The sequence below is a fragment of the Cyanistes caeruleus genome, chromosome 12 (assembly GCF_971803275.1).
Source record: "Cyanistes caeruleus chromosome 12, bCyaCae1.hap1.1, whole genome shotgun sequence".
Classification (NCBI taxonomy): Eukaryota; Metazoa; Chordata; class Aves; order Passeriformes; family Paridae; genus Cyanistes; species Cyanistes caeruleus.
Genome location: NC_141712.1, coordinates 21,009,642 through 21,026,041, shown reverse-complemented (window position 1 = coordinate 21,026,041; position 16,400 = coordinate 21,009,642). Strand labels below are relative to the sequence as shown.

Sequence of the window (16,400 nt, the reverse complement as noted above, 5' to 3'; positions counted from 1 at the left end):
GGCTGCCTCCGCCGCGCGCGGAGCGGAGCGGAGACACGGGCCGGGGGAGCGCGCGGTGCGCACGGCGGGGCCGCGGTCGGCGGGGCGGGCGGGCGGTGGGGCCGGGGCTGCGGGAGCGGGCGGCGCTCGCAGGGCCGGTGTGCAGCGGAGCGCGCCCGACGCCGCTCCGAGCCCGCTGCGCCTGCGCGGGGCACGGGAGGGGCCGGCGGGGAACGGCGGCGGCGCGGCCGCTCTGCGCGTGCGTGAGGGAGGCCGGGGACCGGCGGGGGCGGAGCGGCCGCGCGTGCGCAGGCGAGGGGGGGCGCGGGGGAAGAGTCTGGAAGGGGTTGGGGGGGGCGCCATGGACCCTCATGGCAGAGCCCTGCACTGAGGGGAGCCGGGGTGAGGAGAGCCGCTCAGGGGAGCCCCCGGGATCTGGGATCTGGCAGGCCCGTTGAAGGCCCCAGGATGAGCTCTGAGGGGAGCCTCCCGGGGTGAGGGCAGCCGGGATGGGCCCTCCCGGGAGCCCCGGGGTGAGGGCGGCAGCACCGGTTGTCCCCAGCTCCTGCGGCCGGGGCTGTGCCTCGGGGGGCTGTGGCCGACCCTTCTCGCCCGGTGCTGGGGGTCAGGGCCGGCTGTGGATGGCTATGCCATGGATACCCACAAGGCAGAGCTGGCAAGCCCACTGGCAGATACTGTCCCAAAAATCAGCTATTTCCAAATAACGTGAAAATGCAAAAGCAATGTCAACAGTTATCACTGATACGGATGGCAGCTGCCTTAAGAAACAAGTGTCCCACATGTGGGGAATTGGGATACGAGCACAGTTCTTGAGAGGGAGTTTGAGAGCCCCTTTCCCTGAAAGGCATAAGAAGGAGAAGGTGTGGAAAGGTGTCCTGCACAGATGTACAATTACTTTTCCAAAGTGTCCAAAATACACTTTGAAAGTGGGGAAAGGATGGGAGAGCAAGTGAGTGGATGGAGATGCCAGGCAAGTGCTTAAGCTGTGAAAAATGGAGGCGGAAGGAGCTGTGAACAGCTGCCGCGTGCCTCCGGCGCTGCACAGGGTCCAGTTTCCCTGGGACACCAAAAGGTTGGCTCCCGTCCCTTCTGCTGCCAGCTCCTTGCCAGCCTGCTCTCGGATCCCAGCGAAATCTCGCTCTAAAAGCACTCAGTAGTTTCATGCTCCTGCTGCAGCCCAACAGCCAGTGAATAACCCTTGAGCCCCTCGCCCCACTGATCAGCTGGTCACTGTGGGATGGCCACACTGGTGTCCTCACCAAGCACTCAACCACAGTCCCATGCTTGTGGCACCACTGAGCTGGTCCTTGGAGCACTGGGGCTCTGTTCTGTCGTGTTGCCCTGTTCTGCAGCATCCCCTGCCCGCACAGGCAGTGTCCGTGGTGTCAGGATGGGACACACGTGGTGTCCATGTCTCACAGCCCTGGAAGAGCAGTGGCAGCTGCACAGTGTGAGGTTGGTGGCATTTAAGTCAGTTCTCTTTCATGACAGACAAGCTGCTTTAATTCCTGGAGATGTCCTGGATTTTTGTCTCCTCCACCCGAGTTCATTCACGGTGTGGCAGGAGGGCACAGGACTCCAGTACATCTATGGATTTCATCACTGTCCATCAGCCATCATCAGCCAAGACCCTTCCCCAGGCAGTGACAGCCAGGATGCAGCCGTGCCAGTCCCCAGGAACACTCGGTCATAGCACACCACAGTTCTGCTGCTGCTCCAGGGCGCTCAGCACATCTCACCCATGCATTGTTCAAGTCAGGCACAAGCGTCCTCCCTAGTTAAAAGTCTTCCAAAAGGGTTTGCTGTGATCACTGAGTCCCTCAGCAAAATGTCCAGGGATGGGGCAGCCACAGCTTCCCTAGGCAACCTGTTCCAGGGACTTACAGACCTCACAGGGAAGACTTCCTTCCCAACAACCCATCTAACCCTGCCCTCTGACGGTGGGAAGCCATTCCCCCATGTCCTGGCACTCTGAAATCCCTCTCCAGCTCTCTTGGAGCAGTCATACTTGGGAGAGCTGAAGGGAAAGGTTCCCCTTTGGCAATCCCAAGCCTGATAACTTCAGAAGGAAAGGGGGATTCACCTGTGCCAGGCAGGGATTGCCCTGCCTTGCAAGGGAGGGAGGAATGTCTGTCCATGAAGGGAGGGAGAGGTACTGCTATGTTGGCACTACAAAACGGAATTGTTTGGGAAGCATCCAGGGAAAACAATGTAAGACTGTGCTATACTCACCTCCTGTCTGAGTGATGAGGGAGACAGAGGCTCTTGGGGAAGGTGCCACCAGCAGATGGGCTGTGGTGGGGAAGGAAAACAGATCTTAGTCCTGAAAGAGAAGTGGCTGAGAGAGCACTGTGTCTCAGAGTGCTCAGGGATGGAGCAATTCGGGATAGAGAAGGTGCCTTTGAGAGGCACAGGCATTCATGGCTGGGCAGTGAAACAACAGCGCCAAAAGCTGGGACGCTGCTGGCCCAGCAGTATCAGCTCCACAACAGCTGCTGGAGTGTGTTTAGCTGTGAAGAGCTTTGCAGAGTCCTGAGAAGGGCAGAGCTGGGAGATCATAAATAACAACACAGAATGGGGGTCAAAGCAGAGAAAAAAAGGAGTCCTGGTGCTCTGTGGAGCAAGGCAGGAGCAGCCTGACTGTGCAATCCCACTAGCCCTGGTGCTCCCACCATTCTAAGACAGGGAGGCTATGAGCAAAGGCCAAATTTGGAGAAAGAATTAATAATTTGGCCTTTTGGGAGGACCAAAGAGTCTGGACAATTAGAATTTTAAAAGACTAAATAAATGAATAGCAGTCCATGGTGCAGCACAGAGCAGCAGGACTAGGGGTAATAACCACACTGAGGCAGGTCAACAAAGCACATGTACAAGGTTTCCTGGGATCCAGTCAGAGCCATAAAACTCCTCTTTGTGGGCCCCAGAACATGGAAAAGCTGTGGGAGCAGGCTGCAGCAGTTCTGTGTCACTGAGGCATTTTCTCTCTTTATCATAAAGTTCCTCTTCCTGCAGAAGCAGCCGGAGAGCAGCAGGTGTGAGGGGGAAGGAGCCTAAAGCGGGATCGTGGGGACAAATTTGCAGGTGCCTGCAGAATATCACTAACCCCGTCTGCGATTCCAGAGCCTATGTAGGTGTTTTATTTTCTAACGGTGTTAGAAAGACTGTCAGAAAATAATTAGGCTCTGTCAACAGTTCCCCTATTCCCAGATTACTTACGACTTCCTGACTCATTAGAGCTGCCGAGGCTGGCAGGAAACCTGTTTTATAGTAATTTCTGTTAGTGGTGTTCCTGGAGGAGAGACAACACGGTGCGTGTGACACCAGCGTGTGACATTGGCGTTGACTTCACCCTCGTGATGGAGGCACTGGGGCCGTTGGGGTTGCACAGGGCAGTCACTGCTGTCAGGAGACACCGTCCCCCTCTGTCCCCATCCTGGTGACAGGGAACAGGACACTTGGCTGCGGGGCTGATGCTGGGCAAGGTCCAGCTCTAGGTGCACGGGATTTGGTGGTGTCCTGAAAATGTTCCTGGTTCGTAAGGGTTTTAAAAACAGAGGGGATACGTAAATCCCATTAAAGAGGTTATTTCCATTTAATCCTGGAATAAAGCCACCATAGCCTCCCTGTCCCAGAGTGGGAGCTGTCTTGTGCAAGCACAAGTTGGCTGTGTCAGGACTCTTCTGGGGCCCATTGCCCCTGCATTTTACCATCTCTGTCTCAGACACCCTGCAAATCCTCCTCAGTGCTCAGAGGAGCGGGACCATGCACACTACTGACCCTGCAGCACTTGGAAGCAGATTTAAAAATAGTTCTGAAATCTTCTGTTTATTTCTCTGATTTTTGGATCCAATTCCTCTAGATCAAAGATAAATAAAGTTTACAGTGAGACAGTGCTTGCCAAGAACACAAAGCCCAACCTTCCTCCCCAAAACTTGCACTTCCCACTCAGTTCATGCCCTTTTTCCTTACATTATCTCAGCTGAAATCCAGGACCAAAGCAGATGTTCCCATTGATTTTCCATGCCCTTTCCCCAGTCAGCACCTTGCTGACCTCCTGCTCCCTCTTTGAGGCTCTGTCTAGATATTGCTTCCCTGAGGCTGCTGATTGTACCGCGAGATCCATAATTACGCAAATTTTAAGAGCCTGATTCTGCTGACAACCATGGGAGTGGGATGTTACATCCTTTTATAAGCAGACATGCAAATAAGAGACAAATTTTATGGTCTCCATGTCATCTTTCCATTGAAAAAAACCTTCCTACACACTCTTCTCGTGGAGGTGTGAGTGTGGGAGTCCTGGGACCACAGGGCAGTGGTGCCACCGTCACAGACCATGCAGCTTCCAGAGAAAACCTATGCCCCATGGCTGCTCTTCCACTTGCTCATGGCACTTCCTAAGAGATGATTTGGATTATCAGGATGATGTAGGGAGCTGCCCTGCTGCAGTTTTGGAAATTCCCATTGTAATTACATCGTGGAATATTGCATAGAATTGGGAGCTGCTTAGCCCCAAGCTGCTGCTTCCTCAACACCCACAGGGACCATCGAGTCACTGAGCCACACGTGCTGCTGATCATCCTTGGCACCGGCTCAGCACCAGCTTCTGCCAAGGAAAAGATTTTTCTTCTACCAGCAGGAAGGCAAAACCCTTGCCTGTCGTAGCTCACCAACGCTGGATATTTGAGCCCTGTCACACGGGGGTTACACACCCCAGGATAACAGGGATGGAGTAACTAAACATGCCACACCTGGGAGAAGACAGGATCCTGCACCTGTTTGTTGTACATCTTTATTGAACACAGCAAACAACACAGCCTGGCATCTCCTGCCAGGCAGACAATCTCCAGGTACAAGAAATGGCATTTTGTGGGTGCTTGCACCAAGGAACATGCACCAACTCCCCCCAGAAACACCCTCAGACCTCCCACCCCTCCTCCACAGGAAAATCAGCCCAATTAACAGCTACATTCTGCGTCATCAAGGAACTTGGGGTGATGGAGAGACAGAAAAGGCCGGCACTGTGCTCCTAGGCAGCCCTACCACGCTCACATTAACCACAGGAGCTGCCTCCGTGCTCGTATTTCCAGCTCCTCACTCAACCTCTCCTCCGCAGCACCTGAAGGAAGCGGAGCACAGCCCAGATTGAATTCCACCCACAGAGGTATCTGTGGGGTGAAAGCTGAGACAGCTTTGTCCCGGCATTGTGCAGGGACCTGGTGGCAGACGCGGGCTGTGAGGGGCCCTGGCAGCAAATACGGGCTGTGCGGGTTCAGCATGGGGACAGAGCTTGGCAATTGCCTGTTTTAATCCTTACACAAAATGAGTAAACAAGCTTTGTTAACGCCTCCTTTGCTGCCTGAGCGGTTTCACACCTGTGGGACCCATCCTCGAGCCAGAACAGAAGGAGAGGTGGCTTCACCACCACACCAGAGGGAAGCACTGGGCTCACTCCAACCTGCTTCCATCCCAGACATTCTGCCCTTGTCATTGATGGAGAAGAGAGGAGACTTCCATGTGGCTTCTGCAAATGCATCTCAAGCACCTGGAGGTCTTTGAGGAGCTGGCATATATGCAGACAGAGGCTGCTTGGGGTTCCACAAGGCACTGGACAAGGATCTTACCAGCTCCAAGAAGCCTTGGAACAAGACTGAGAATCTCCCCATGGCAATTAATCCATTAAGAGGAAAAAAAGGTTCCATAACACATGGGAATCAACAGGCAACTTCCCCAACAGCAGAGGGTCAAGAGCTGATAGCAAGGGTCAATGATGGCAAGAAGTTATTTAGAGCAACCAAAATGCAAATGAATGTACAGAGTGCCAGGAAAATGGTATTAAAAAAAAAGAAGTGAAAATCCAGGTAAAAGTACTGCCTGTGGAGAAAATAGGTGTGTTTCCAGCATCACACCTGCCCTGTTCCTCAGGCAAGCCTGGAGCTCCTGGATCCAAATCAGCTGACCTTTGTGGAATCTTGCACTGCCCTGAACAATCCCAACCCAGCAGGGTGATACTGTTGCCAACATGTGCCTTCCAGCTTCAAAACCTTTCCCTAATACGGAATCCACTCTAAACTAGCCCAAACTGAGTTCATGGTTCACAATTTCGTGTTAAATGTGAAGGCAGCCCTGGCAGTGCTCTTAGACCAAGTTCCTTGGCCTTCAGTTTTAAAAAGCAGAGTGTAATTCCACATCCAAGAATTTCTTCTACACAACCTTCTGGTTGCAGTTCTGTGGAAAAAAGAAGAATCCCCACAACCCACGGGATGTTTTCACAGCAGGACCCCGGGGTATCACTGTCCTTTTTGCTGCGATCCCAGGGGATGATCAGCTGTTCTGGAGGTTTGGATTGGGAGCCAGTGTCGGTGGCACAGCCCTGCCGAAGGGCAGCAGGCACCAGGACACCACTCCCCTTGATTTAGCAGATCCCAAAGCCCCAGAGCAGTGTGCTGGAAGAGCTGGGAAGGTTCCTGCCTCAGCACAGGAAGCAAACTCTGCACTGTCTGCACTTCAAGGCCGACTGCACAACACACAAAAACAGGCAAGAGGGAAATACTCTATTCCCAAACAAAAGCAGTATTATCCACAAATCCCAAATGCAGTTCTTTTCCCTTTTCATTTTGGGAGAAGAGACCAGATTTAATTGTTTCCCCCATCTGGTGCACATTCACAGTACATAAGAATGAGTTTAGTTTCCCATACATGTGTCAGATCATGACCTCAGGGAGAAAGAAGAATCTGCATTTCCAGAAGCCACATGCCAGCTCCCACTGGCTCTGCCACGCACAGCACGAAACACCCCAACCAACCAGGATTCAATATAAGTTGTTCACAGGATATACAATCCAAAGGGACAAGTACAAATACTACAAAATGAACAGAACCACTTTTAAAATCCATGTATTTGTTTAACCGTTAAAAACAGGTACAGAAAGAAGTGGCCAAACTAACAATTCCCTGCTGCTCCAATTAGTGTTGCCTGCAAGCTCTGGGAATGTTCTTACGGAACCAAAGCTCTGGACATCTTTTTTGGCAAGGGCTGGAGACAACTGGCAGATGATTCCCAACTATGTGAAGGGCTGAGGCAAAGCCACAGGCCCAGGGCAGCTCTTTCATGGTGTCTGGCTTAGCGCAAAGGCATTGAGAGAAAAGGTTGTCTGGGGGTTATGTCAGAGAGCGAGAGAGAGCGAGAGAGAGAGAGCACAAGGGACACCACACCAATGTCAGGGAATACTGGAAGTTCTTCTTTCCCTGACACTCCAAGAGGGAAGTACAACAGATCTGTGGGTCCCAGAGTTAGGATAGAGTTTGGAAGTAGAGTGGTCCCATGGATATCAACATCACTTGACAGACTCAGAGCTAAAAGCAAGGCAGGAAGGCTAAGGGCAGCAGAACTCCACGTGTTGCACACACACAATCTCTCTCCCTCTTTTCAGGCTGTCTGAGGCCCCAGCAAGGCCAGCTCAGGAGCTTTTCCCATCCACCATGTAATAGCGATACATTAAACCTAAGACCAGCGCTCCAAAGATGGGGATCAGCCACGTCGACCAGAAACTACAGGGAGAGAAAAAGAAACAACAAACTAAAACGTACACACCACAGAAACCAGAAGAAAGCATCCAGTTAATAATCCATTCCCAATGTTCATCCCTTGTTACACACCCAGGGAACACCTGGGAGCTGTACCCCCAGGCTGGCCCCCTAACCATGGCCACAGCCCAGGCAGGCCCCACAGTCCCCATGCACAGGCTCTGCCAGCCCCCACGAGAGGCCCAAGTGTGGCCTCGTGCCTTATAAAATAGCAGCTGGATGGCTGAAGTTTCCAACTCGGCACATCCAGAGACCAGTGTGGGGGGTTTGTTGTTGGTTTGGTTTTATTTTCCCTAAATAAGTCAGTCTATAATTTGTGTTGTACAAACAACGCAGTCGACTCAAGGATGGCAACAGCTGTGCCCCAGTAAATCTGCCTTGCTCAGACTCCAGAGGCCACAGGCTCACCCTCAGCAGCTTGCTGAGCAAAACCTCCTGCACGAGCTGCAGGAGACCAGGGCCCTGTGCTGGTTTTAAGGATTTTCAGCTAGACAGGGCTGATCATGGTAAAATCCTCTGAAAACCCACCCATCACTGTGTTGTGCCACCCCTGGGCCCACAGCAACCACCCAAATAACCACTGTGGTGACAGGGATGCAGCCACGGCTGTGCAACACCAGCACATGGGGCAGAGAATTCCAAACACCGGGATGCTGGTTCTGCCCCGTGCAGAGCACACCTGGGCTCACATCCAGCAAGGGAGGTGCAGACTCTGGCACTTGCTTTGGAGTATCTGCTTGCCAAAAGGACACTGCAGTACATCCCTGGGGATTTTCCTGCCCTTTGGAGTTCGTATGCAGCTCCACAAACAGAATCCTAACCCCTCCATTTCTCACTCTTATTCTCAGGAGATACTATACCTTGTTTGGCCTGAGGATGTCCTACTTGGATCCTGGAGGAGGAAAGAGGGAGTTAGCAGAGGAACAAAGAAACATTAAACCTGTGCTAATAAGACAAGCCTGAACGTGTGGTTACAAATACAGAGGGAAAATAACCCTCCTCTCCCAAACACCCCCTGTCACCAGTGTAGATGTTTTTGGGGATGTTTGCTGTCATCTTCATGTACTTTCAATCAATCCAATCTGTCCCACCCAGTCAACAGCTTCATGCTGGAACTTGCACCCCTCTCAAAATAAGGCCACATTGCATCACAGTTTTGGGGTGGTTTTGTGCTTCCCCCTTATTTATTCGTACATTACTGATTCTCTCTCTTGCTGCCATCTTTAAATTACACTGGAATCTCCTTTTAAAACAGATGATGCCCTCTGGAGAGAGCCCTCAGCTGTGCACAATGTGCTGAAATTATTGATCAGAAGAGAAAAATACTTGAATGAAGTATTTAACTCAGATCCAAGGGAGCTAATCTGATCATCACTGATTTCTGTGCATGTTTTCAGCATGTGATTACGTTTGTGAATCAGAGTTGAATCAAACGATGAATTTTAAGGTGAATATGTACCTGTGTCATAACTAAGCACAGGCATTACCCAGCCTGAGTTATCCTTGATTTCCCTGCTGACAGTTCCCTCCTGGACTCCTGCTGCTCAGAGGAACATCTCCTGAAAGCCTTGTTGAGGGCAGAGCTGTGCCCTGTCCAGGCCTCCCAGCCCAGCCAGTTGCGAGGCACATGTTTACCTCCCAGCTGGGATTCTATTTATTGCCTTTTCCCTCTCCCCATCCCTTCCAAAGGCATTTTTGCAACACTCTGTCCTGTTCTACTTCAGGAGTACCTGAGTGTTAAGCAACACCACAGATCCCTGAGGCAGTTAACAGAGAATTCCTGTTTGCCAGCCGGCCCCCGGCCGTGCCGTCTCCTGGCTCGAAGGGAACAACAAGGAAACCAGTTCCGTGGTCAGGACACAGCCAGAAATGCAAAAAATGGTCTGTGGCTCAAGGTGTGGAAAAAACATCGCTGCTGCCAGCAGAGAAAGGGCACAAAACCTCACTTCCAATTTCACACTGAGGTGCCCACTGAGCTTCAGAACAAAAACAAAGGTAGAATTTGCTTGGGAAATTTATTCATGTGTAGTTTGAGTAAACATAAAGCCACAAGCTCCACAGGAAAAAAAGAGGGGGGTAAAAACCTCCAAAAGACATGTGACATTAAATAAAAGCAGAAAACTGAAACGCTGAAAGCTTACCTTAGAACCTTCGTTTTCACGATCGTTCTGTCAGGGGGAAAAGAAGAAGAAAAGAGGTAAGTGCTGGCTTCAAAGGAAGGCTGCAGCCTTTATGAGGGAATTGTTCTGTACAAAGGTAATTGCCCGGGCTCAGTTTTCAAAGGAGTCCTTCTTTTGGCACCCAAAGGCAGGCAGGAAGGTGGTGTTTGTGCCCCTAGGAACTCTCACCCTCCTGGGCTCAGAATTACAAGGCAAAGGTGGATTATGCTTCCACCAGATATAGAGGGAACCCATGAATGCAGCTTAAGTACCCCAATTTAAATGAAGAAATGAGAAATCTGTTCTGAATGGTGGAAGAGGACTACTTTAGTTCAGTTTCTCCTACAGAAACTCTGGACAACACAGGGACTGCCTAAAACCCTCAGCTCCCAACTTATTTCATAAGATACAGCTTGGTGTCTTTGTTTGGGGGTTACATGAGGCACTCACCGGGTGGACCTCTCCGATGTAGTACTGCTTCAGCATTTCCCTGGCATCTGTGGAATGCCCCACATCTTCAAAGCTCTCAGTGGCATCTCTGCCAGCTTGCTCAAGCAACACCTCTTCTCCACCTGGGTGCTGGAAGAGAAGAGTCCAGGTGAGCCAAGGGCTGGATGCAGAAAGGCACTGAGGATGTCATCAGCCTTACTCCCAACCTGTACCGCTGGATGCCTCAACCAACACCATCAGTAAAATCTGCCAGAGATTCAATTGTCCAACCTCTTCCCAGGAATTCACAGACACCAGTGGAGAAAAGGATATTCTGCTTCTTCAGGTACTACAAAAATGATGTTTGGCTGACTCTGCACACACTGTGTGTGACCACCAGTGACATGGGGGGAGGAAAGCATGAAGTATCACAAAAATTATACTGTTTAATATTATGCACTGATTACAGAGATCCAGAGCTACTACAGCCAAATCCCCAGAGAGTGCCAGTGCCAGTGCTGTGGTGGCAGCTGGTCAGGGCTGACTCTCAGAAGGGATGAACTGACACGAACCTCGGGTGTGGTTCTGTTGTCTGGGCTGGGCTCTGTCCACTGTCAATGCCACAATTCCAGGAACAGCCTGGCAGTGGAAAGCACTAACTACAGACCTAGCAAAGGACAATCCCTTTATAGCCTGAGTGTGACCCACCAGCTAATCCAGTTACACCAATAAAGTGGCCACACATCCCAGGGCACGCACAGGGACTAACCCAGTTTTCCAGGGCTTCAGGCAACCAGCCCTGAATTGGAGAAGAGATGTTGGGCTACATTTCAGATCAAAGGGCCAACACACCTGCTTCTCTCTGTCATATCCTTCTCCTTCCCACAGACACAGAGCAGTTGTCACCCCCCAGCTCTTCCTTCAGTTTGTCTGCTTTTGCTGCCAGAAGTCTGAATATTCCCACCAGGCCATCCCACCTCATACCTAACACAGGATGGACACAAACCAGCCCTGTTGTTTGCTCTGGTGGGTTGCTGCAGCCAATCCTGCAATCCTTGCATCACAGCTCTTTATTTGGAATAAATCCCTTTATTGTCCAGGTATGTCACTAAACCAACATGCTTTCTCAGGAGCCACAAAGGGCAAAGTGGGGGGACACAGTTTATTAGCAGGCAGTTATCAGGTGGCCTGGGCTGGGTGAGGCTCCATGGCTCATTCCCTGTGTCCAGCTGCAGTTCTTCTGGCTGCCCTTTCTCCTACACCAACCCTCAGGCTCACTTGATCCCAGAGGAGTCAGATCAGGGACTGCTGGATGTTGTCTGTACACATTGCACAGAACAGTCCAATTTCCAGCTAAGGTCCAACGAAAAGCTGCCCATTTATCTAAGCCTTCTAGAACTCCTTCAGATTGCCCCACAAGAAATCTTGTATTTCAGACAGGGAAATACCTGAATTTTAAGCAGACAACCTTCCTTTCCTAATAATTCACCCTAGAAGGACAGACAAAATCCTGCAACAACAGGGAACATGCAGTGGATTTTTCAGTGACATCCAGTCTCTTCACAGGCAAGAGACAAGAGGAAAGATAAAATTCAAGAGAGAAGGAGAATAGTAAAGTTCACTCTTCTTTACATCTCTGGTTCTGAAACCTTTCTCTGCACTTGCTAAACCCACAATTACTTATTTGAGCACATCTGCCTTTCATTGCAATCTCCAAGCCTAAAAGAAAAAGACCTTCAAAATATTTTAGCATCTCCTATTTCTGAAGAGCTCTGTCCTCCAGACAGCAGCGCTGCAGCCAGACAATTCCTACCTTGTCCTACCCCAGCAAACGTAAACCCAGACTATTTGTACAGGAAGTCATTGACTCTGCCACAAAACTGCCCAAATCTGCAACTCAGCTGCTGTAGGAAAACACAGAAACAGTATTGCAAAATATGGGGGAAAACAATGGTAAAAATGTCAGTTTCTGACAATAAACAGCCAAAAAACAAACCAGAAGGAGAGAGGTGACAATAAAAGTGGCTCTTCCGTTCACTGGACCCTCAGCACACACAGTGAGTAACAGTGACTTGGAACTGAGGGCACACAGCAAAGGCACATCCCAAACTTCCACCGGGAGAGAGCCTGGAGTCCCCTCCCCACAAACTCCAAGGACCTGTCTGCAAATGTCTGCTGGGAACTGCTGGTACAGACCTGCTGGAGACACAAATGAGCTCAGCAACAACACTAAGCTCCAGGACTAATTAGATCACTGTGTCAGGTAAGAGATAAGATCAGCAGGTTGAGGAGGGGTGAAACTTTCATTCCTAGTGCCCAGAGTTAAAGAAATAAACCAGGAGAGGGAGGAGTATTCCTGTGCAATAATCATGTGCCAGAACCATCCAAGCCAGAACCAAGGACAAGCAGTCACCTGGACGAATGATGCATGCATCCTGCACAGCACTGGTTGTAAGGCATGGAACAGGTTTTCCAGAAACACCTCTGCAAAGCTGGAGCAAGTCAGCATGAGGCAACTCAGATGCCTGGTGCTCCTCCTTCTCTTGAAGAACACTACACCTGAAACCAACCGACTTGGGTCAGTGGTGTCACAACCCAGGCTCCTTCCACTTGGAAACTGGAAATGGATTCCTGCTCACACTTATCACGGCATCAGGCATGTGCTGAGACACGGAGCTGTGGGGGCTGCTGTGGCTTGTGGGCTCAGATGACAGACACAAGAGCTTCCTGGAGAAACACGGATCTCCAACTCTCTTACACATATGTGAAAATGGAGAGAAACTGTATCTCTCCAGCAGAGCTGCAAATAAGTCTCTTACAGATTGTACACAAGTTAAAAGCTCAGATTTTGATACAGTTGTGGTGAAGAGTGAGCCTGACAGACCCCAGAACAGCTGCAGGAGGTACAGCTGCCTCCCCACACCCCCATTCACACCAAGCACACAGCCCCTCCTGCTCCAGCCACAGCCTGCTTGTGCTTATCTAGACTATTGCAACCAGGAGTGAAAACAGGAATCCTGGTGTGGTCCAGTTACCCAGATTTGGGAGAAAATAGATCACCATAAGGCTCTCTTAGATTTTAAAATAATCCCATTTCATTTCAGGCACTCACAGGCTCTCTGAAGCACAGATTGCATCTGCCAGAAGCACCTGCAACACTTCAGTTGCTGTCTTTGCACATCTCCTGGATTTGATTGATATTCTTATAATTCAGTAAATTTTGTTATGTGATAGATGTCTTGTTACTCCTATTACACATAATGTGAGCAGGAAACTTAAACTGGTCTACACTTCCAGCAGCACACAGATTTCAGCTTGGCTGACCTGCAGTGCATAATTTGCAGGAATTGTGAAGCAAATTCAGCAATTTAGCGGCAACTTCTTCAGGACTGCACAATCCCACCCATGGACATGCCAGTAGTCTCAGCAATCCCAGCCAAACAATCTGTGAGCAGAGGCCAGGAAAGGTACGCACCAGATGCTGCTGCAGTGACCACACGTGGCTGGGGACACCCCAAGTGCTGCGGCCACAGCGCCAGCTCCCCAGACAACTGCAACTTTCAAAGGACACGAGCACTGCCAGTTCCCATCGGCTGCACGTCGTTCCCCAGCACTCCAGAGGGTTACAGACAGAAAGAGGATTTCTGCTGATAAATTAGGCCTTGATCTACAGTTCCCCTGTGCCAGCAAGGGGTGTGCACAGCACAGCGTTGTGTCAGCCACGCTGGCACAGCTCAACAGTGCCCTTATTCTTCTCCTTCTCCCTCGTCCAACTAGGTCTGTGTCAGAAAAACACAAATGGGAAGAAGGGCCTGGAAAGGACAAAGTGAAATGTCATCTCAGGGTGAAACACCATCTCAAGGTGACACTTAGGGCACTGCTAAACCTGGCTTGCTGGAGGGACTGAAATGTTTTCCTGGGCTCTCTTATAATTCCAAAGATGTCCCAGGGAGCAGGTCCCAGACTCCATCTTACAGACAACATCAAGGTGAGACTCAACCTCCCTGCAGTGTCCACGCTCTGAGACAGGTATAAGACAAGATTCACAGCTCCTGTAAGTGCTGTCCCAACCTCCAGCTCGTTCTGGCTCTTCCTAAACCCTAACCCCACATTTTCTTGTTCAGAAACCAGCTGTGAACTGATTTCCCAAGTTTTTGCCTGGTTTTCCCCTGCATCTACCTAGCTTTTGTGTACCCACAGCTCCCTCCCACCAAACTGTCCTGCTTCCACCTTGCACATCTCATCCCACCAAAGTGCCCTGCCTGGAGAAAGGAGGCTCAGGGGGACCCTCTGACTCCCCACAGCTCCCTCACAGGAGGGACAGCTGGGAGGTCAGGCTCTGCTCCCAGGGAACACGGACAGGACAAAAGGAAACAGCTTCAAAGCTGTGCCAGCGGAGGCTCAGGTTGGACATCAGGAGGAATTTTGTCATGGGAAGGGTTGTTCATTGGCAGGGGCTGCCCAGGGAGGCGTTGGAGCTTCCATCCCTGGAGGTGTCCCAGGAAGGCATGGACATGGCACTCAGTGCTCTGGGCTGGGGACAAGGTGGGGATTGGGCACAGCTGGGACTCCATGGGCTGGGAGGGATTTTCCAGCCTGGACAATTTTGTGATTTGGTCATTTTTTGAACTCAAAGAAGAAACCAGATTGTGTCCAACTTTATAAATAAATACTGAGAGCTGTGGAGCAAGGCAAGCCTCCAGCTGCCAGGTGATCACTCCCTCCTGCCTGATGCACCTCTAACCTCACCACAGCAGCTCTGTCACCCCACAGCACACAGGCTTCAACCACGTGGGCCTGGAGGGAAATCAGAGTTGAATTCAGACCAGCAGAACCAACAAGCTGGAACACGTGCATTTCAGTGAAGTGTCTTCTTTGGAGCTGGTTCAGCCCAACCTTTGTACATTGCCCTGCAAATGCCACAAAGTCTTTGCTGTCATTTTAATCTGGGATAAACCCCTTTGAAATTTTCATAGAGCTACAGAATCACAGAATATCCTGAGTTGGAAGGGACCCACAGGGATCATCGAGTTCAACACCTGGCCCTGCACAGACAGCCCAAGGATACTCTGGGCATCCCTGGCAGCACTGTCCAAAGGCTCCTGGAGCTCTGGCAGCCTCGGGGCCGGGACCATTCCCTGGGGAGCCTGGGAAGTGCCAGGACCCTCTGGAGAAGAACCTTTCCTGATCTCCAGCCTCAACCTCCCCTGATACAACTTCATGCCCTTCACTCCAGCATTACTATTTTGCTACTGTTTGTTCCCACTCCATTTCCAGCTCTCAACAGTTAGAACACCACTCTCAACCTTCTCAAAATCAGAAGACAGAAGCAGTGAGTCTTGTAGGAAATGTTTGTCTGCACAGCCAAGGGAACTGGAGATTTGTCAGAAGCTGCATTGCTTGCAAACAGCAGGTGTGGGGTTCCCTCTGGGCAGGCAGCAGAGTGGTGGCTGCACTGTCACTGTCACCTCTCCCTCCAAGTTCTGGGGTGTCCCAGCAGCCTTCACATCCAAAGTACTCAAGTGTCCCGATCCCGTTCACCCTTCAAGATGCGGAGTGAGGTCCCGTGACTGAAGGAAACCTGCACCTCCCCGGGACCTGCCTGAACAGATTTCCTGGGAAACCTGGAATTGCCTCAGAGGAGCCCAGCACAAGCCCTGCCCTGCTGGCCGCCCTGACCCGCCATCCCGTGCGTCCCTTGGAGGCAGAACTGGGCCCAGAGGCCCCTCGGAGCCCGCACAGCCCGGCCCGGGGAGCTGCCCCGGGGACACCGGGACCTCCCAAATCCCGGCGGGGCCTGCTCGCCCCCTCCTCTTGTGCCCGACCCAGGGATCTCTGTCCTCACGGCAGCCCTGACCCTCCAGGGCCCGCCCCGCCCCTCTCGGCCTCACACGATCCCACTCAGCCTCTCCCCGCTCCCCTCAGCCACCGGGGCCGGGCCGGGCAGCCCCCGCTCCAGGCCTCACCTCCTCCAGGAACCGGGTGACATCGTAAACGCGCCCGTGGATCACCAGCCAGGCCTCACGGCTGGAGTTCCGCTTCGCCACCTCTTCGAGGGTGAACACGGGCGCGGGCCCGTCCCCCGCCGCCCCCGCCGCCGCCGCGGCCTCTCCGTCCTCCATGCTGCCCGGCACGGCTCCGCGGAACGCGCAGCCTGTCCCGCGCCGGCCGCCGTAGCGATGGCAACGCCCCGCGCGGCTTCCGTTTTGTCTGGGGACCAATGGGGAG

General features: G+C 51.8%; 1 protein-coding gene across 2 annotated transcripts; it reads right to left on the bottom strand.

The window, feature by feature from the left end:
* Positions 1-4,775: 4,775 nt before the first annotated feature.
* Positions 4,776-16,400, bottom strand: CYB5B (cytochrome b5 type B). 2 transcript variants are annotated; one of them, XM_086848077.1, is made up of 5 exons: positions 16,139-16,400; positions 10,194-10,322; positions 9,726-9,752; positions 8,445-8,476; positions 4,776-7,548 (listed from the first exon to the last, which is right to left on the bottom strand). In XM_086848077.1, exons 1-5 carry the CDS (start codon positions 16,292-16,294, stop codon positions 7,458-7,460), a joined length of 435 nt encoding a protein of 144 aa, XP_086704203.1. In that variant the 5' UTR covers positions 16,295-16,400; the 3' UTR covers positions 4,776-7,457. The 2 variants fall into 2 exon arrangements, with proteins under 2 accessions (XP_086704203.1, XP_086704205.1); XM_086848079.1 differs by having other exon boundaries at positions 4,776-7,576; positions 16,139-16,378.

What these genes read in the sequence shown, in the direction of transcription:
- CYB5B (XM_086848077.1), bottom strand. Translation starts at nt 16,294, where the DNA reads ATGGAGGACGGAGAGGCCGCGGCGGCGGCGGGGGCGGCGGGGGACGGG. An exon ending in TCACCCGGTTCCTGGAGGAG is followed by an intron (nt 10,323 to 16,138) that starts GTGAGGCCTGGA and finishes CTTCTCTTCCAG; the next exon opens with CACCCAGGTGGAGAAGAGGT. An exon ending in ACATCCTCAGGCCAAACAAG is followed by an intron (nt 7,549 to 8,444) that starts GTATAGTATCTC and finishes CTCTCCCTGTAG; the next exon opens with TTTCTGGTCGACGTGGCTGA.